We start from the raw sequence: 18,622 nt of genomic DNA on the forward strand, positions 1-18,622 counted from the left end.
ACTCCCAAACAAGAATACTACCTGGCAAAGTTATCACTCAGAGAGGTAAGAGCTTTCCAGATAAACAAAAGTTAAAGGAATTCACGGACACTAAACTAGCCTTATAAGAAATGTTAAAAGAATTTCTTTAAGCTAAAAGGAAAGGGCATTAATTAGTAATAAGAAAACAATATTTTAAAAATATCACTGGTAAAGGTAAATATGTAGTAGGGGTTTAATCACTTATAAAGCTAGTATGAAGGTTAAAAGATAAGAGTAGTAAAAATAACTACAAATACAGTAATTAGTTAAGGGATACACAAAATAAAAAGATGTAAAATATGACATCAATAAACCACAGGGCAAGAGGAATAAAAATACAGTTTTAGAATGCATTCAAACATAACTTGTTACCAACTTAAAACAGCTTGTTATATATATACAGGCTGTTATATACGAGCCTCATGGTAACCATAAAGCAAAACCCATAGTAGATAGACAAAAGATAATGAGAAAGGAATCTAAGTGTAACACCACAGAGTCATCAAACCACAAGGTAAGAAACCAAGAGAAGAAAGGAACAGAGAGGAATTACAAAACAGATGAAAAACAATTAATAAAATGGTAATAAGTACATACCCATCAATTTCTTTAAATGTAAATGGGTCAAATTCTCCAATCAAAAGGCAGAAAGTGGATGAATGGATAAAGAAACAAGACCCATCTATCTGCTGCCTGTGAGAGACTCACTTCAGATATAAGTACACACATGGACTGAAAATGAAGGATGGAAAAAGATGTTTCAAGCAAATGGAAACCAAAAGAAAGCAGGGGTAACTATACTGACATCAGACAAAACAGATTCAAAGCAAAGACTATAGTAACAGACAAAGAGGGGCATTAAATAATGATAAAGAGCTAAATCCAGCAGAAGATATAACATTTGTCAGTATTTATGTACCCAATGGAGAAACACCTAAATACATAAAGCTAACACCAACAGACCTAAAGGGAGATAATGACAGGAATAAAATAATACTAGGGGACTTTAATACCTCACTTATATCAATGGATAGATCAGCCAGACAGGAAATAATAAGGAAACATCAAACTTAAACAACATATTAGATGGAATAATGGATATATATAGAACATTCCATCCAAAAACAGCAGAATACACTTTCTTCTCAAGTACACATGGAACATTTTCCAGGATAGATCATATGTTAGACCACAAAACATGTCTCAGTAAATTAAAGACTGAAATCATATCAAGCATCTTTTCTGAACACAATATGAAACTAGGAATCAATTACAAGAGGAAAACTGCAAGAATCACAAATATGTGAAGATGAAACAACATACTACTGAACAACCAATGGGTCAATGAAGACATCGAAAAAGAAATTAAAAAATACCTTGAGACAAATGAAAATGGAAATACAACACACCAAAAAAAAGAAAATAAATACAACACACCAAAATCTATTGGATGCAGCAAAAGCAGTTCTAAGAGAAAAGTTCATAGAGATAGTTAAGAAGAAAAATCTCAGATTAACAATCTAACATTACACCTAAAGGAACTAGGAAAATATGAACAGATGAAGCCCCAAATTAGTATAAAAAAGGAAATAATAAAGATGAGAGTGAAAAGAAATGAAGTTGAGACTGAAAAGAAATAGAAAAGACCAATGAAACTATGAGCTGATTCTTTGAAAAGATTAACAAAATTGACAAACCTTTAGCTAAACTAAGAAAAAGAGAGGGCTCAAATAAATAAAATCAGAAATTAAAGAGAAGTTACAATTGATACCAAAGAAATCCAAAGGATCATAACAGACTACTATAAACAATTATACACCAAAAAATTGAACAATTTAGAAGAAATGGATAAATTCCTAAAAACATACAATCTTCCAAGAGTGAATCATGAAGAAATAGAAAATCTGAATAGATTGATTACTAGTAAGGAGATGGAATCAGTAACTTAAAAACTCCCAATAAAAGTCCTAGACCAGACAGCTTCACTGGTGAATCCTACCAAACATTTAAAGATTTAATATCCATCCTCCTTATACTCTTCCAAAAAACTGAAGAATAGGGAATGCTTCCAGACATGTTTTATGAAGCCAACATTACCCTGATATCAAAACCAGAGAAGGACACCAAAAAAATTAATTAATTTTAAAAATTATAGGCCATATCAGATATCCCTGATGAACATACATGCAAAAATCCTCAAAAAATATTAATAAACTGAATTTGACAATACATTATAAGGATTATACACCATGATCAAGTGGTGTTTATTCCAGGGATGCAAGGACGGTTCAACATCTGCAAATCATTCAACATGATATACCACATTAACATAATGAAAGATAAAAATCATATGATCATCTCAATAGATACAGAAAAAGCATTTACAAAATTCTTTTATGATAAAAACTCTCAACAAAGCAGGTATATGGCCACTGAAAGGACATATATGACAAGCCCACAGCTAACATCATACTCGACAGCGAGAAGCTAAAAGCTTTCCCTCTCAGTAATATGACCAGGATGCCCACTCTCACCACTCTTAGCCAGAGCGATCAGGCAGGAAAAAATATAAAAAGCATACAATTGGAAAGGAAGAAGTGAAACTGTCACTATTTGTAAGTGACATGATTTTATATAATGAAAACCCTAAAGACTCCACCAAAAAACTGTTGGAACTATTAACTGAATCCAGTAAAGTTGCAGGGTACACAATCAATATAAAAAAATCTGCTGCCTTTTTTATACACTAACAATGAACTATCAGAGAAAAATTAAACCAATTCTGTTGACAAGTCCATCAAAAAGAATAAAATACCTACAAATAAATTTAGCCAAGGAGGTGAAAGATTTATACACTGAAAACTCTAAGACGCTTATTAAAGAAATTGAAGATGTAAATAAATGGAAAGATATTCCATGTTCATGGATTGAAGAATTAATATTGTTAAAACAGCCAAAGCAATCTATAGATCCAATGCAATCTCTAACAAAGTTCCACTGTCATTTTAGAGATAGAACAAACAATCCATTTGAATGAAACCACAAAAGATCCCAAATAGCCCAAGCCATTTTGAAAAAGAACAACAAAGCTGCAGGCATCATGCTCCCTGATTTCAAACTATCCTACAAAGCTATAGTATTCAAAACATTGGCATAAAAACAGATATATAAATCAATGGAACAAAGTAGAGAGCCCAGGAATAAACCCATGCATATACGGTTAATTAATTTATGGCAAAGAGGCAAAACTATTCAAGGGGAAAAGGCCAATAAATGGTGTTAGGAAAACTGGACAGTCACATGCAAAAGAATGAAAATGGACCACTATCTTACACCACATATAAAAATTAACTCAAAATGGATTAAAGACCTGAAACCATAAAACTCCTAAGAGATAACATAGAAAACAGATAGACATACATACATACTATGGAGTATTATTCGGCCACGAAAAGAAGATCCTGCCATTTGCAACAACATGGATAAAACTTGAGGGTATTATGCTAAATGAAATGAGTCAGATAAAGACATATACTGTATGACCTTACCTATAGTGGGATCTAAAAAAAACTGAACTCACAGAAACAGAGAGTTGACTGGTGATCACTAGAGACAGGGAAAGGCAGCACTAGAGGGAAATGGGTGATGGTGGTCTAAGTGTGCAAACTTCCAGTTATAATATGAATAAGTTCTGGGGAATGTAATGTACAGTATGGGGACTATGTACTGTAGCTTATATTTGAAAGATGCTAAGAAAGTAGATCTTAAAAGTTTTCAAGACACAGAACTGTAACTGTGTGAGGTGATAGATATGTTAACTAACCTCATTGTGGCAATCATTTTACAATATATCCATATATCAAATCATCATGTTGTACACCTTAAACTTACACAATGTTATATGTCAACTGTATCTCAATAAGCTGGAAAAAAAAGAGAAAGAATTGAAGACTGGTTAAAAAAAAAAAAAAAAATGCCTGGCCAAGGTAACCGACAGCTGGATGTTAATGCATCCCCATCTATGCATCCATCAATTCACAAGAAAAATATCTGGGCCTCTTCAGGTTTGTAATCTATAGAAAAGTCTTCACTGAATTTATATTTTTTATGTTCTATCTCCTTTATTTAAAATCAAAAATAAAATATTTTATTATTTTATATAATAAAAGACCAGATAAAGAACCTTCTGTATATTCTATAAAACCACTGTTAGACACGACCTGTTACACTGTTTAATATTCCTCATATAAGGGTGGACATGACTGACTTAACAGAATTCAGTTCCAAGAAAAAGTTGATCTTCTCTTTGATTGTTATTTCCCTTTAACACATAATAAGAATTTTATAACCTCCATGTTATACTTTTCCTTTGTTGCCAGAAGCTAAAAACAAAAAATATATTCAAGTACAGTAAATACAATAGTTACCTAAAGTTTTGTTATAATTTCCCTATTTCTGTATAATAATTTTACTGAACATCTGTTTTCTAATATAATCCTGACTAGAGCAACAAATAATGAAATGATAAATAAATAAATGTAGCTGAGGTATGATTAACAAACAATAAATTCAGCAAAATGACTCTAGTACTGGCTTTGTATTTACATTGTTTCAACCTCTAGGAGGAGGACTGACAGCATAAAGGGCTTCCATCTTTCCAAAACCTCATGTCTAACTCAGCTCCCTGCCTTCTTCAGTCCATCTCACAATGCCTTACACAGCATAGTAATTTTCTTACATTGACCGCCAATTAAATCAATAATCATTTTTCCTTTGAGGGAAAGGGAAAACTAAAATAAATCATTTTTAATTCTAGAGACATCTGTTCTGAGAAAACAGGTTGTTATTTTCCAGAGATGTGGTTCCTCGGCTCACGGTGATGCTTTCTGTTCTGTCGGGAGAGCTGAATCTCTAGCACCTAGAGCGGCATCTGCGCAGCGCAGGCCCTCAACAAACAGCTGGATGAATGAATAAACTATTATTAATACACTACCCTTTGTTTTAGGACATATAATAATCAAGGAAATCTGTGATTTCATTTTAACTCCTTTTTAGCCTATTATTATCAAGGTGCTGCTCAGAATCAGTAAGGAAATTATGAATCAGACCAGATGCCACTGCAATCAATACTGTATAATTTTGGGGGCGCCTGGGTGGCTCAGTAGTTAAGCGTCTGCCTTCAGCTCAGGTCATGATCCCAGGGTCCTGGGATCGAGCCCCCCCATCGAGCTCCCTGCTCGGCGGGAAGCCTGCTTCTCCCTCTCCCACTCCCCTTGCTTGTGTTCCCTCTCTCGCTGTCTCTCTCTGTCAAATAAATAAATAAAACCTTAAAAAAAAAAAAAACTATAATTTTTGTAAATCCTATTTTTTTTCAATGTTGTTAGAGCCTCGGGTCATTTATACTTTATATAAAACTAAAAAAAAAATGAAAGCCCCATGTTTTATGCCATAAATGTTATATCAGGCCTTACTAAAACATTATGAATTTTCATTAAAAACACCCAAAAACCTACCTTCTCTTTTAAAAGTCGAAAGAGAATCCATGGTATTATGCACAAAACATAGAGTACTATTGTATGCTGATTACATAAACTAAGGCCACAGCAGAAAGCACCAATTTTAGCTATCTGAAAAAAGAAAAAAAAAAAAAACCTAAGTTAAAAATTTACCTAAAACTCTTAAGTAAGCACAATAGTAAAAAGTTATTCTTTATATGAGAACCAAGCATTTGTACCATAGGTCAGGCTAAAGTCAACCTCTTAGACACAGGCTTGCTTCCACAGACACTAATATTTAGCACCATTACTTTTTTTTTATAATATTGTCCATTCTCATCACATCACTGCAGTTTGACCTGAAATGACTGCCTTCAAAGTAAGTTTTAGAAAGTCCTGCATGATAACTGGGTAAGTCCTACCAGTAATAAGATATTGTGTAATTCTTACTAAAGTCTGTAACTAAAACTCAGGCACTCTTTCCATTTTACTTTTTCTCCTATTAAATTAAATACATAAAATAGAACACTTTTTATTTAAAAACCAGGTTATGGGTGCTGTTTTTGCTCTTTTGAACATGTGCAATTTTCATAATCAGAAAAGTTTACTTTAGACAAAAAATGAACTCTAATAGCAGCACAGATCTGTTTATAGGCACCACTGATAAACCATGTATTCTTCTGTCTGTATATTCTTCAACAACAAAAGGCTGCCTTTACTAAAATGGTTTGGTACCTCCCAATGTGTAGATTGTAAGCTCTTAGAAGACAGGGTTCCTTCACGTTTCAAATGATCTTGGTATTAGTGTTTGCCTTATAATTCACTGGAAACTCTTCCGAACTACTTCATTTATATATTTGATACTCTTAGTTTAAAAAAAAAGTACAAATTTGGTCTTTTTTTCAATTAGAGAGTAAGTCAATGTACCATAATGGTATATAATTTAAGGTGGTCAATCCAGAGCTTGGCATCTAACGATCACACTAACACACACACACATACACACACACATGCACGATGGTGAAATTAACCAACAAGCCCATCTTTCCCATAGGACTCAGAGGGGATTTCAATCCTCTCATTCTCCAAAAAACTTTTGAACTCTGGGAGAAAAAAAAAGCTCCATGGTTTATAAAGGCTATCATGGTTCACAGTAAAAGAACTCAGAATATTTTCTCTCTCAACGCGCCTAAATTACCTCAGCAGTAATCAAGACAGATAAACAGCATCCGAAGTTAAAAAGAAATACAGCATCTGTCTAAAAATTAAAACAAAAAGTGATTTCACTTTGATCAAAATAGGTTACCTTTGATCTTTCTTTTGCAGTTGCTGCCTCCTCAAAATGTACAGTAAGAGCCATAAGCAGCCCCACAAACAGATTGTTTAAGCTAAAAACCTCTGCTGCAATGGACCACTGCCATGTTAGACGAGAAAATGAAAACACCCCCGCAGCAAGGATTCCTCCAGCATGTGAGCCAGAAAGCCTGCAAATACAGATAACATGAAATCTTCTTTCCCAACAAAAAGAACTGACTTTCTTTTCCTTTTTATAAACTGTAGCAGCAGAAATTATGAGTCACCCAGCACTATCCCAACACATTATATGGCTAATACATTACTTCGTATAATAATTTCTTCCAACAGATTTTAATTAGGAAGTCCATATGTTAACTTATTAACAAACAAAGGAACAAACCTCCTCAGTCTCCTATGGACTGAATGAGGTTTAGTTCTCAGATGGAACCTCTAGGATTCAAGCCAATTCAGAAAGCCTGAAGAGACAGTAGCTAGAGAGATTACAAACCTGTATCACTTCTCTTGCTCTATGGAAATATGTTGAATTGTAAGAATTAATGAAATGGCAAAATATCCGTTCAGGAACACTCATTCTCACTTCTCGTGGAATGTTTGGGCCTAGGCACTTTCCACACGATCACACCAAAGTTTATCTCCCAACATATGGCAAACATGTCTTTGTCACGATACCTGGTGATTTTAAGATCTTGAAAACTTGAGTTCTTAGTTTCTAGTGATTCCTTCTTTATACAAAGTTGAAGTTGAAAACAATGTATTTCTTTAAAGAGAGGGACGGGAATGTGAACTTCAATAGCACAAAAAGAATCAAACGCCACACTTGGAAACAAATTTCTCAACCCCATCGCCAAGGAGAGCCAGACATTTCAAATCAATCAGGAATCTGGATCTCAGTTCCAAGATTTGATCTGAGACTAGTAATGTGGTGGACAGAGCATATCAAAGCAAAACAACTTCCTATTTCCCCATAAATCTAAAATTATGAAAAAGCTATTACCAAATATCTCTAACAAGTGTTATGATTCAGCAAGCATTACCGTGTCTAATAGTTAATGATAGTATATGGCCCTAAATCATCACTGTTAAACTAAACTATATTGTTTTGGATAAAAAGCTGTGGAGTCATTCTATGGCTTTTAATCAAGCATCACAGAAAAAAAAAGTTAAAATAAAATTTGGTATCACCGAACTTCTTTTGGAGTTCCTCTTTGCAATATATTTGTTTTCTTTCCATTATAAAAATCATCAGTTTCCTATTTCTTTCAGAGTTCCCTGTTCTCCCAGTGACTCTGATTCATCACATTGAGGGCTTTTCTTCCCTCTAAATTACTTTCCAAATTCCTTTCTACTTGTATTCCTACTACCTTAGACTCAATTAAGCTTCCTAAGTGGTCTTGTGTTTTCCAAACCACTCTGCAATATAACATCACATTCAACTTCTGAAAACATACTCTTTATGAATACCTAGCCCCCCACTTTAAGGACTCTTCACTGCCTGTAGGAAATACTCTAAGTGAGCCAGGCTGGAACTGAAGCTCCTAATAAACGGTACCTAGCCACTAATCACCAACATTATCATCTCCACCAACCAGTTAGGCTCCCCAAAATTCCCTGATAAGACATGCCCATTCCCAGCACCATACCTTTGCTCATGCTATACCCATGAACCCAATGCGTTCTTGGATTCCTTCTACTTATTCAAACTCTACTCTTTTCTCAAATTTCTCTTCAATTCCCAGGTTCTAGCTCATCTTGGAACATGTATAGCATGGAGCTGCCTCTAATAATTACTTTGACTTTGTTTTTGAAATGTGAACTGGAGTTAAGCTTCATTTATATTGGAAGTCATCCGCCCGAAGCACAGAAAGGAAACTTTGTGAGTGAGAATGAATTAATCTTAAACAATGGGTAACATTTTTAAAGGAATTTCTATGTTTTGTCTGTCAATATTACTTTGGAAAGTCAGCATAAGATACAAGATTCCCTCCTCTACTTAAAACATAAATTAGAGGGGTGCCTGGGTGGCTCAGTTGGTTAAGCAACTGCCTTCGGCTCAGGTCATGATCTCAGGGTCCTGGGATCGAGTCCCGCATCGGGCTCCCTGCTCTGTGGGGAGCCTGCTTCTCCTTCTCCCGCTCCCCCTGCTTGTGTTCCCTCTCTCGCTGTCTCTCTCTCTCTCCCTCTGTCAATTAAATAAACAAACAAACAAACAAACAAACAAACAAGCTTCCTTGGGAAAATGGCCGATTCCAGGTCTGGGGCAGGTCAAGTACAAAATGAATCTGAAATATCTTGTACCAGAAAATGAGGAAGGATTCAAAAGAGGATATGACAAAAGGACAAGAAGCCAGCTTAAAGGGGTCAAATCAGGGATAATGTGAACATCAATAATTACAGTAATAGATTATTACCCAATGAATAAATAATCTATGAATCTATAGTGATATAAATAAATAGGGGAAGAGAAAATCCACAGAAAGTCAACAATAACTGTAGAAGAAATGATGGAGTTTGGCAGCCAATATCATCATAATAATGGATACCAAAATTAGTAAAAGTTTTACAGAAATATGTACGTAGTCTAAAGATATCTCCCTATAAACAGAGTAATTACAGAGGGGAAAATGGTAACTTTACAGGGGCAAACCCAGCAGACACAATCTTAACCACATGATCAAAGATAAAGCCCAGTAATGGGACAAACCTCATATGCTTTCTGATCTATTCCAATGAAAAGAACAGAGCATCATTTCTACGGTATTCTTGCCAAAATGTATTACCTGAACCCACAAACTCAAATTGAAGAACATTCTACAAAGTAACTGGCTGATATAGATCAAAGAAAATGTCAAGGTCTTGAAAGACAAAAACAAAAAGCACAAGACCACGAGTCCATATGAAAGAGGCTAAAGGGATATAATGGAATAAAATTCATGATCTCGAATTTCCTTCTGCCAAATAGGATATTATTGGAACAACTGGCAAAATATGAATCACCTCCATAGATAACAATGTTGTATCAGTGATAATTTCCTGACTTTGAAAACTGCACTGTGGATATGTAAGAGAATGTGCTTGTTTTTAAGAAATATACCTTGAAGCATTTAAGGGTAAAAGGATAGCATCTATGCAGCTTACTCTTAAATGGTTAAAAACAAAACAATACACACATGTTGTTTGTGGCTAATGATATCGAGCATCTTTTCAAGTGTTTATTGGCTATTTGTAGGTCTTCCTTGGAGAAGTTTATCCAGATCCATTGCCCATTTAAAAATTAGGTTGTGCTCTGTATTATTGTAGAGTTCTTCTCAACTTCCTTTTAATACATTTATTTCCTGCAAAACACTGCCAGAGTCCATTGCTTGCACCTAAGAGCCCTGACTGAAACACACTGCCTTCCCTTTTTGTTATTCTTATTAAGGTTTCAAGGCAAACTGTGTGAGCATATTCTGAAAATAAATGCTGAAGAGGTCATAGCTTTGTGAAAAACAGAAGAGAGGGCAGTATATCTAAGAACAAAAGTTATGTGTGCATCCATATATAGGATATGTAGAATAGAAAACTTTTTGGAGGCCTCATCATTTTACTATTCAGTTTGGGGTTTACGTAGTGCTGTACATAAGCTAAGCCTGTATGAATTTCATTGATTTCAGCAGCCTTTACTCGACTATGAATGTCCATTGAAACACACGTATTTTAACATACTGCCTTTAAGTTTGCTTTATGCTAAGATTCAGAATCAATTAACATTTACTGACCATGTAACATGTATCAACTGGTAGACTACGAAAAACAGAGACAATGCAAAACATCTGTTGTAGAAAAACTCCGCAAGTTGAAGGAGACATACAAGGATTTGTAGGTAGCAGTACTGTTCAGCTGAGGCTGCAGAGACCGTGGATATGGAGTGGCAGGATCTGTCAGCATGGCTGTGGAAAGGTCTGAAGCAGCCTAAGCTGGCCTGGAAAGACTGGAGAGAGCCAGGGTTAGCGGCTTTACGACGCAGGTAGGACAGAAGGACAAGAGGGAAGGGAGTTTGTAATAAGCCATGGGGCCTAGATTGGATAGGGAAGAAAGCAAAGCAGCAGGGGGCTGATGAAGGCAATAAAGAGTATGAGCAAAGCGTTCTAGGTCTCAGTCAAATGGAAGACAAGGGTAGAAGCATCAAGGAAATGAGTGAACTGAAAGCTAAAGTCATGCCAGGTAGTGCAAAGTGGGTTGGGGAAGGGGACTGGAACCATTAAAGGAAGGAACAGGCCAGTTAAACAAGACTGGACTCTGTTGTTGAGGGCAGCCTGTGATGGAAAAGGGTTTAATAAAGCTGTTTTCAAAATCGTAAGATTTTCATTAAAACTAAGTATTTGTCCTAAAAGACAAGCAGTACAACACACACTAATAAATCTGCAGGCTGAATGCTCTGTAGGAAGACAGGTGTGCAGCCCAGGGCCATGGCACCATATGCAAGCTAACAAGGAGAGGTGAGGGCCCACATCAGCACACTGTGAGCTAAGTCTGTGATCTGCTGACAAGCAAAGGATGATGTCAGCAGTGGTAAGCATGAGGACTTTCTTTCTTTTTTCCTTTTTTTTTTAAGATTTTATTTATTTGAGAGAGAGAGAGAGACAGAGCATGAGCAGAGGGGAGGAGCAAAAGGAGAGGAAGAAGGAAACTCCCTGCTGAACGAGGAGCCCGATGTGGGGCTCAATCCCAAGACCCTGGGATCCCAACCTGAGCCAAAGTCAGCTGCTTAACTGACTGAGCCACCCAGGTACCCCAAGCCATGAGGACTTTCTGAAGACTCTGGAGGTCTTCAATTCATTCACTGACTCTGTAGATAGGCAGTCTCATTATATTGTGCAAGGCATATTACATTATCTGAGCTTGCTTCATTTCACCCTAATGAGACAGAGGTAAATGACTAAAGAGCAGCTGAATTCAAAGAGGACTTCACAAAGACAGTTCAGGATCATGGCAAGGCTCAGTATTAGCTTCCTGCTGTCCACATCTGTAGCCTCTATGCTCCATTGTCACCCGAGCATTCTATTCAAATAGCACCCAATTGCCATCTAACTGCTAAATACAACAGGCTCTCAGGACCTCTCTGCTGGATTGATCCCAGCCCCAAGCACACTCTACTCAGTTGAGCCTGGCTCCACATCCCTCCGGTGTTCCTTCTGTGGTTCTGGATCTTCCTTCTGTTTTCTCTGAATGGCTCCTCTTCTTCCATCATCTCCTTTAAAGCTGGTGTTGCCAAGATTTCATTCTCACGCCAATTCTTCTCACTCTTACATACTCCACCTGGGTGGCCTTATCCACTATCCTGATGTCAGCTGCCAACCACAAACTGAAGTAACCGAATCTGTCTCTAGTGTGACCTCCCCCTTAGTCTCAAATGGACAGATCTCCAACTGACTGTTCTACGCCTCACCACAAAGCCACTCCAACTCTTGGCATCCCACTGAACCTTAGTATCAACACGTGCAAAATTAATTTCTCATCCTCTTCCTTAAATGATTCCTGTTCCTGTATTCTGTCTTAGTGACTGTCATTATCTACCGAGTTTAATTACCCAAGAAACCTAAGAATCATCATCAGAGCTCCTGGCCCCTCTCCCTGTCAAACATACCACATCCTGCCAATTTTACTTCATAAACATTTTAAAAACTCATCCTCCTCTCCATCCATACTGCCACTGCCCTACCTCAGAATTCAACAGTGGTCTGCCTCCAGCCCTAGGCCCACCACTGCCACCAGAGTGAAGATCTTGTACTTTTCTGCCTTCAACCCCATGACTCCTCTTTGATTATAAAACATAATACAGGGACGCCTGGGTGATCAATCGGTTAAGCTTCTGACTCTTGGTTTCGGCTCAGGTCATGATCTCGCAGTGGTGAGATCAAGCCCCATGTTGGGCTCTGTGCTCAGGGTGGAGTCTGCTTCAGATTCTCTCACCCTCTCCCTCCCCTTCATACACACACTTCTTCTCTCAAATAAATAAAATCTTAAAAAAAAAAAAGCCTATTACAAGCTCCTCATTACAACAGACAAGACCTTTTATGATCTGGTCTCAGCCTACCTGCAGCTTCATTTTTTGATATAACCCATCTCATAGTTTGTGTTCTAGCAACACTAAATGAGCTGTAAGTTCCTACACTTACAAGCTGTCTCTCCTCCATCGCAGCATTTTTTTTGCAGATGAGGTATACTGTTTTGCCTTTATGGGGGTGACTCCCACTGAGTTGGTGTTTCCAACTCAGCATAGGCATACCTTTCCAACAAGTTTTTTTTTTTTTTAAGATTTTATTTAGTTATGAGAGCGAGAGAGGGAGAGCGCCCGTCTGCATGAGCTGAGGGAGCAGCAGACTCCTTGCTGAGCAAGGAGCCGACGCGGGACTCGGGGTTCTCCGGGATCATGACCTGAGCTGAAGGCAGCCACTTAACAGACTGAGCCACTCCGGGACCCCACAAGAAGTTTTTCCTAAAGTATTTTCACTAAGACCAGGGTGTTTGCCCCTTCTCTAGACTCTATTAAATGTATTAAATTGGTACTGAATAGACAGGTTTTTCTATATTTCTAAAACTTTGCAAACCTGAGGAATAGAATTTTTTAACTATAACCTAATCTAAACACAGTAAGGAAATCAGATTTAGGGAACTTAAAATCCTCTAAATAATGAATTACAAAGCCAACAGAATTATTTTTGGACTACTGATACAGCCATATCAGCATATTCATGCATCTTAAAAATAAGTCTATTTCACTTCACATACATATGTGTGTGTGTCCCTACAAAAGCCTTTTGATTTTTTTGAAAATTAACTGTTTTTCCACCTATATATTTCAGGCATACTTTATCTTTAGTTTTTAATGCTTTTCAAATAACAAAGGTTTCTAATTATCTGACCCAAGTCCAAGCATTTCCAAATAATGCTTTATTATAAAGTTACTTATGCCACTATTTAGAATTTATTCTTTATTTTTTTAATTGCAAAAAAATTGAAAGAAAAGATGGTTTGGTATTGGGGTAAATTTTAAGAACCATGTCCTTTATTGTTGCTGTGCTTTACTATTATAAAAATGGTGTCTTAGTAACCAATGAAATTGAGGGAAAAATTAAAGGATTTGTTTAGATTTTGTTATATTAATTTTTATTACATTAATTTTTGTTACATTGATTTTTTAAAAATAAAGTGATGTCCATATGGATATATCTTACAGAAACTAAGGAATATTCATTTTTCTACCCCGTACTTTTTTTTTTAAGATTTGAGAGAAAGAGAAAGAGAGAGAGTGCAGGAGAGGGGGCAGAAGGAGAGGGAGAGTCTCAAGCACACCACAGTGATCAGGATCTGAGCCACCAAGAGTTGGAGGCTTAACCAACTTTGCCACCCAGGCACTTCTCCACCCTGTACTTTAATTCAAGTGGTTAAATATTCTTTTGGCAAGAGTATAGAAATCATAATTTATTTAAAATAATTTTGTATTACTTTATTCCTTGTCTATAAAATACATATTTCAAAGGAAATGAGAAAATACAGGTTTATACTCATATTGCCTTTTGCATACTGACGTGTAAATAAAGTCCCTTACATTTTCTCATGTTTTTCTGAAATTTCAAACAAAACACCTCAAATTTTTCCTCTTATGTCTTACTGAGCCAAATATCAATGAGCCACCCATATCAATAAGTCACTGCAAGTCTGAGATAGAAGACATTAAATGTTCAGAAGATTTACCTAAGTGATATTATAAAAATCACATTGATGAATATGTCTGAAGGCAAATCTAATTTTTAAACATGTTAAGCAAACAAGATGACTGAACAAATCCTTTTATTATCTGTTTATGTGTATCTTTATAAAAGTGTTTTTGTATGAATCCACAGAATACCTAGAGCCTCCAATGAGTCCATCGTCTATTCTGATTGCTGGGGTCTTTGTTATTTTATGAGACTGGCCAAATATCCCTCTCAATGAAGGGTGTTCCAGAGTGAATGATTAGGCAAGTTAGTTGTAACCTCTTTTGGGGAGTAATTCTAACCAGAACAACACATGCTCCACAATTTTTTTTTTTTTTCCTGAAAAGGCTATAACAGATATTTATAATTTCGGGGGGTGAGGGGATGCAGAGTTAAATTATGTAAGTAGAAGGAAACACTATTTATATACTTTACTGAATGCAATACTGTTAAGTGAATTGGTAATCCAAATTTCTGGCTAAGTAATCTTTCTTTTAAAAACATATGGAGGGCGCCTGGGTGGCTCAGTTGGTTAAGCGACTGCCTTCAGCTCAGGTCATGATCCCAGGGTCCTGGGATCGAGTCCCGCATCAGGCTCCCTGCTCTGCGGGGAGCCTGCTTCTCCCTCTCCCACTCCCCCTGCTTGTGTTCCTTCTCTCGCTGTGTCTCTCTCTGTCAAATAAATAAATAAAAAATCTTAAAAAAAAAAAAAAAACATATGGAAGGAATGTCCAATCTGACATTATTCCTTAAGCATGAGATTTAAATGAAATGGTTGTTCTGAGCCCACAAAATGAGCTGTTCCGCATCATCCAGAAAGTCAGATATACAGATGGACTATAAATATAAGTAGCTCCAAAATAAGGCAAAACAATTGTCATCTACCCATAGACTCAGTCTGATTTTTTTTTCCAAATGAAAATGACATAATCAAAAACACCACTGTGTTTTCACTTGGCAATCCAAGAGTCCTACTTTTCATTTTCATTGTATTCTTTTGAATAAACATGCTTATTATTTTTTACAAAGCAACTAAGGAGTTAGTAAATGTAATTTTTATCTACACTTAACGTGCTAAAGTGGCATCTTAAAATGAGCTCACTAAATTAAAAGATACACATTTTTCTACTGACACTGATGAAACTACTTCAACAAAAAAGAGAAGAGAAATTCAAATGAGGTTATGAACAAAAATAAGAAGTCTTTTCACCAGAACTCAAGAATAAATGGCAAAATAGTCTCAACTATTTTCCATTTTAACTTAAGGACAAGTTATGATGAATTAGATACAATATGAGAAAAAATGTTTTCCATTCTTAATTTGATTCTCATAAAGCCTCATAGAAGGAGATCAAAAAAGACATTTCCTTGACTGAAATACATATGTTTAGAATCTAACCTAGGGACACCTGGATGGCTCAGCTGGTTAAGCATCTGTCTGCCTTTGCCTCAGGTCGTGATTCCGGGGTCCTGGGATCGAGCCCCGCATCACGCTCTCTGCTCAGTGGGGAACCTGCTTCTCCCTCTCCTCCCCACTCGTGCCCTCTGTCGCTATCTCTGTCTCTCTGTCTCTCTCTCTCTCAAATAAATAAATAAAATCTTAAAAAAAACCCCAGAATCTAACCTGACTTATAGAAGATAATATCTTATGAGGCTATATGAAGAAATGATCGCATACTTACAACACCATTACTGTGATCATTTTAATAACACAACCACTATATTGTAAAAGATAGTTATATCTGAGTACTAACAATCAAAATCAAGTTTTCACACTGTGAGAGAGGTATGCTGAATTTAAGGGCTCATACTAATGGCGTAAAGCAACGACACAGATGATTCATAACATCAAATAATCTAAAAATCATTGAAGTATGTTTTATGTAAATAAAAATATTTTTATGTGACACGTAAAATATATTTCCCAGTGTATCTGCAGTAAGTAAATCTTCCTAATTGCTTTTTGCTTGGGTTAACACTAACATCATGTAGTTCACATTCTAGTAAAGCACAGTGGTTAGTCAACAGAGAAAGATACACCAAGAGTATGACAGACAGCACGGGAAGGGTGGTAAAGTATTTAAAATTTCACCCAGATAACGCAAATAACAAAAATTCTCCACGGAGGTAAGGAATATGGGGTAAGGATTAAGATCATCCTAAAGAATGTGAAGCTCAGAATTCTATGGTTGATACATAACTGCCTTCTTTTTGGTCCACAAAATCCATGAAACCTAGATGAGATTCCTAGGAAAGGGACTGATTGTGCAGGAGTTTTCTCATTGATGCAATACTCTTCATCTGTTGACACAATGGATAAATCGGGAGGTTACACTTTGTACCATTGACACAGGTTTGCTATTGATGATAAGGTGTATTTTTCTTTCCACTACGTGGTATTCGATTTTCATGTGTAGTCACATGTTTGTCTAACCCTCAATCAAAAGGCAAGTAACAGAAACCTGAAATTCTTTCAGAACACACATTTGACGTGTCTCATAAAATTCACGAATGTATTTGTCTTCAGTGTTACTTGCATGCAAAGGGCCCAACATGGAGGGTACACCGCCCTCCTTCTACGCTGCAAACTCCTGCTTGAAGGCAGTAGGATCGAGTAAGCAGGCCACAATGCAGCCTCTGAGACTGATTATTAAATAAATTACTATTAGTGTCAACTCATATTGATGACTAAAAAAAAATGTAATGGATTACGGGAAGGAAGTAAGGTAAAGCAGGACACAACAGCCAATCTACCACCCCCATCCTCCCGGAGTTCTTATCTTTCTGGGTCTTGTTCATGAAAATATATAAATGTTACCTTCTGGCTCAATCACATAATCAACACCCATATATTTATCTCTTCTGTGTACCTAGAAAAAGGTCAAACTGGGAAGCTAGCTACTGCCAAGCCTCTCTTTCCATGGCAGTTCACTCAACCCAGTGGCAGCAAATACGCATTAAGCATCTAATATGTTCCAGATACTCTGTGGGCAAATTATAGCCAGTAGCCATTTAGAAAACAGTAGAACCTAAACTTTCCTGTTCATTTTAAAGCTTGGACCTAATCAACATAAGTCAATCATTTAGGGCATGGTATATTAAAGTTACATCTAGGAAGCTGCCACACTTCCACCTTTAATAAACTTGCAAATAATCCCTTTTCCCACATTTTATAAAAATTTACTTCCACTCCAGATAAAATTCTCCCAAGATGTGTTCTATTTCACGAGATTCAATCAAAAGTAAAACTGGTTCCGGCCTGAAGTTTCAGCTACATAAATACCAACTACCACTACACTAAAAGGAAAAGTACAAAGTATTATTCCTGATTTTAAACCACTAAATAACACTGGGAAAAAAAAAAAAAAACCTGTAGTCTTCAAAAAAAAAAAAACACACTGACACAGAGGGAGTAAGATTATGAATAGCTTCCGAAAATAAGATAAAATCACACAATTCCCATTAAAATTCAGATTTATGCATTAACCAATAAATAATAAAGTTACTCAAGGTTTAGAACAACTCCTTTTATTACATCTCATCAGCTTCTACCTAATTATCCAAAAGAAAAAACCCTGGGCTTTCTAAGAATCAACATCATACACCTTACTTTTTTTACTAAGTTCTCATGGTATGCCAAATAACTTGCACAATGGGAGCCAATTTCTTCTGAAAGCACAGCCTGGTTTAAAATAACTCCCAAATTACAAATTTTCATATTTTGTTCGAAATGTTTAAAGACACAGAAGACCTCAAATTACCTTGTGACTCAAGCTTGACAGTGTTATTTTGTATTCAACAGCAAACCTGAATGGTTAAAAAGTACATTCCAGCATATTGTTCTCAAAGGCCCTGGCCTTGGCTTGTCATCACACTAAGTCCCCTTTCACTCAAAACTTAGAAGATGCTGCATACATTTTGAAACATTAAGATACTAAACGTATGGGAGGTAAACTTAAAAGATCCAAATAACTAAAATCAGCCGAATGAGGGTATGAAACTGTTTTCATCAGCAACACTAACCAACTCAATAAACAATAGAGACTTAATATC

General features: G+C 36.4%; 1 protein-coding gene across 5 annotated transcripts in view; it reads right to left on the bottom strand.

Annotated features, from left to right (window-relative positions):
• TMEM260 (transmembrane protein 260) overlaps positions 1-18,622 on the bottom strand; it is a 90,592-nt gene that overhangs the window by 60,142 nt on the left and 11,828 nt on the right. For all 5 annotated transcript variants that reach the window (XR_004677043.1, XM_034992854.1, XM_034992855.1 and 2 more), the window contains exons 4-5: positions 6,823-7,000; positions 5,535-5,648 (exon numbers count right to left, since the gene is read on the bottom strand). Coding sequence is in view for 4 of the 5 variants with exons in the window: in XM_034992854.1 (XP_034848745.1) it covers positions 5,535-5,648; positions 6,823-7,000 (292 nt within the window). In the remaining variant the exon portion in view is untranslated. The remainder of the gene's footprint in view (positions 1-5,534; positions 5,649-6,822; positions 7,001-18,622) is intronic.

Source organism: Mirounga leonina, unplaced genomic scaffold (genome assembly GCF_011800145.1).
Source record: "Mirounga leonina isolate KUSES-001 unplaced genomic scaffold, KU_Mleo_1.0 Mir_82, whole genome shotgun sequence".
NCBI classification, from domain to species: domain Eukaryota; kingdom Metazoa; phylum Chordata; class Mammalia; order Carnivora; family Phocidae; genus Mirounga; species Mirounga leonina.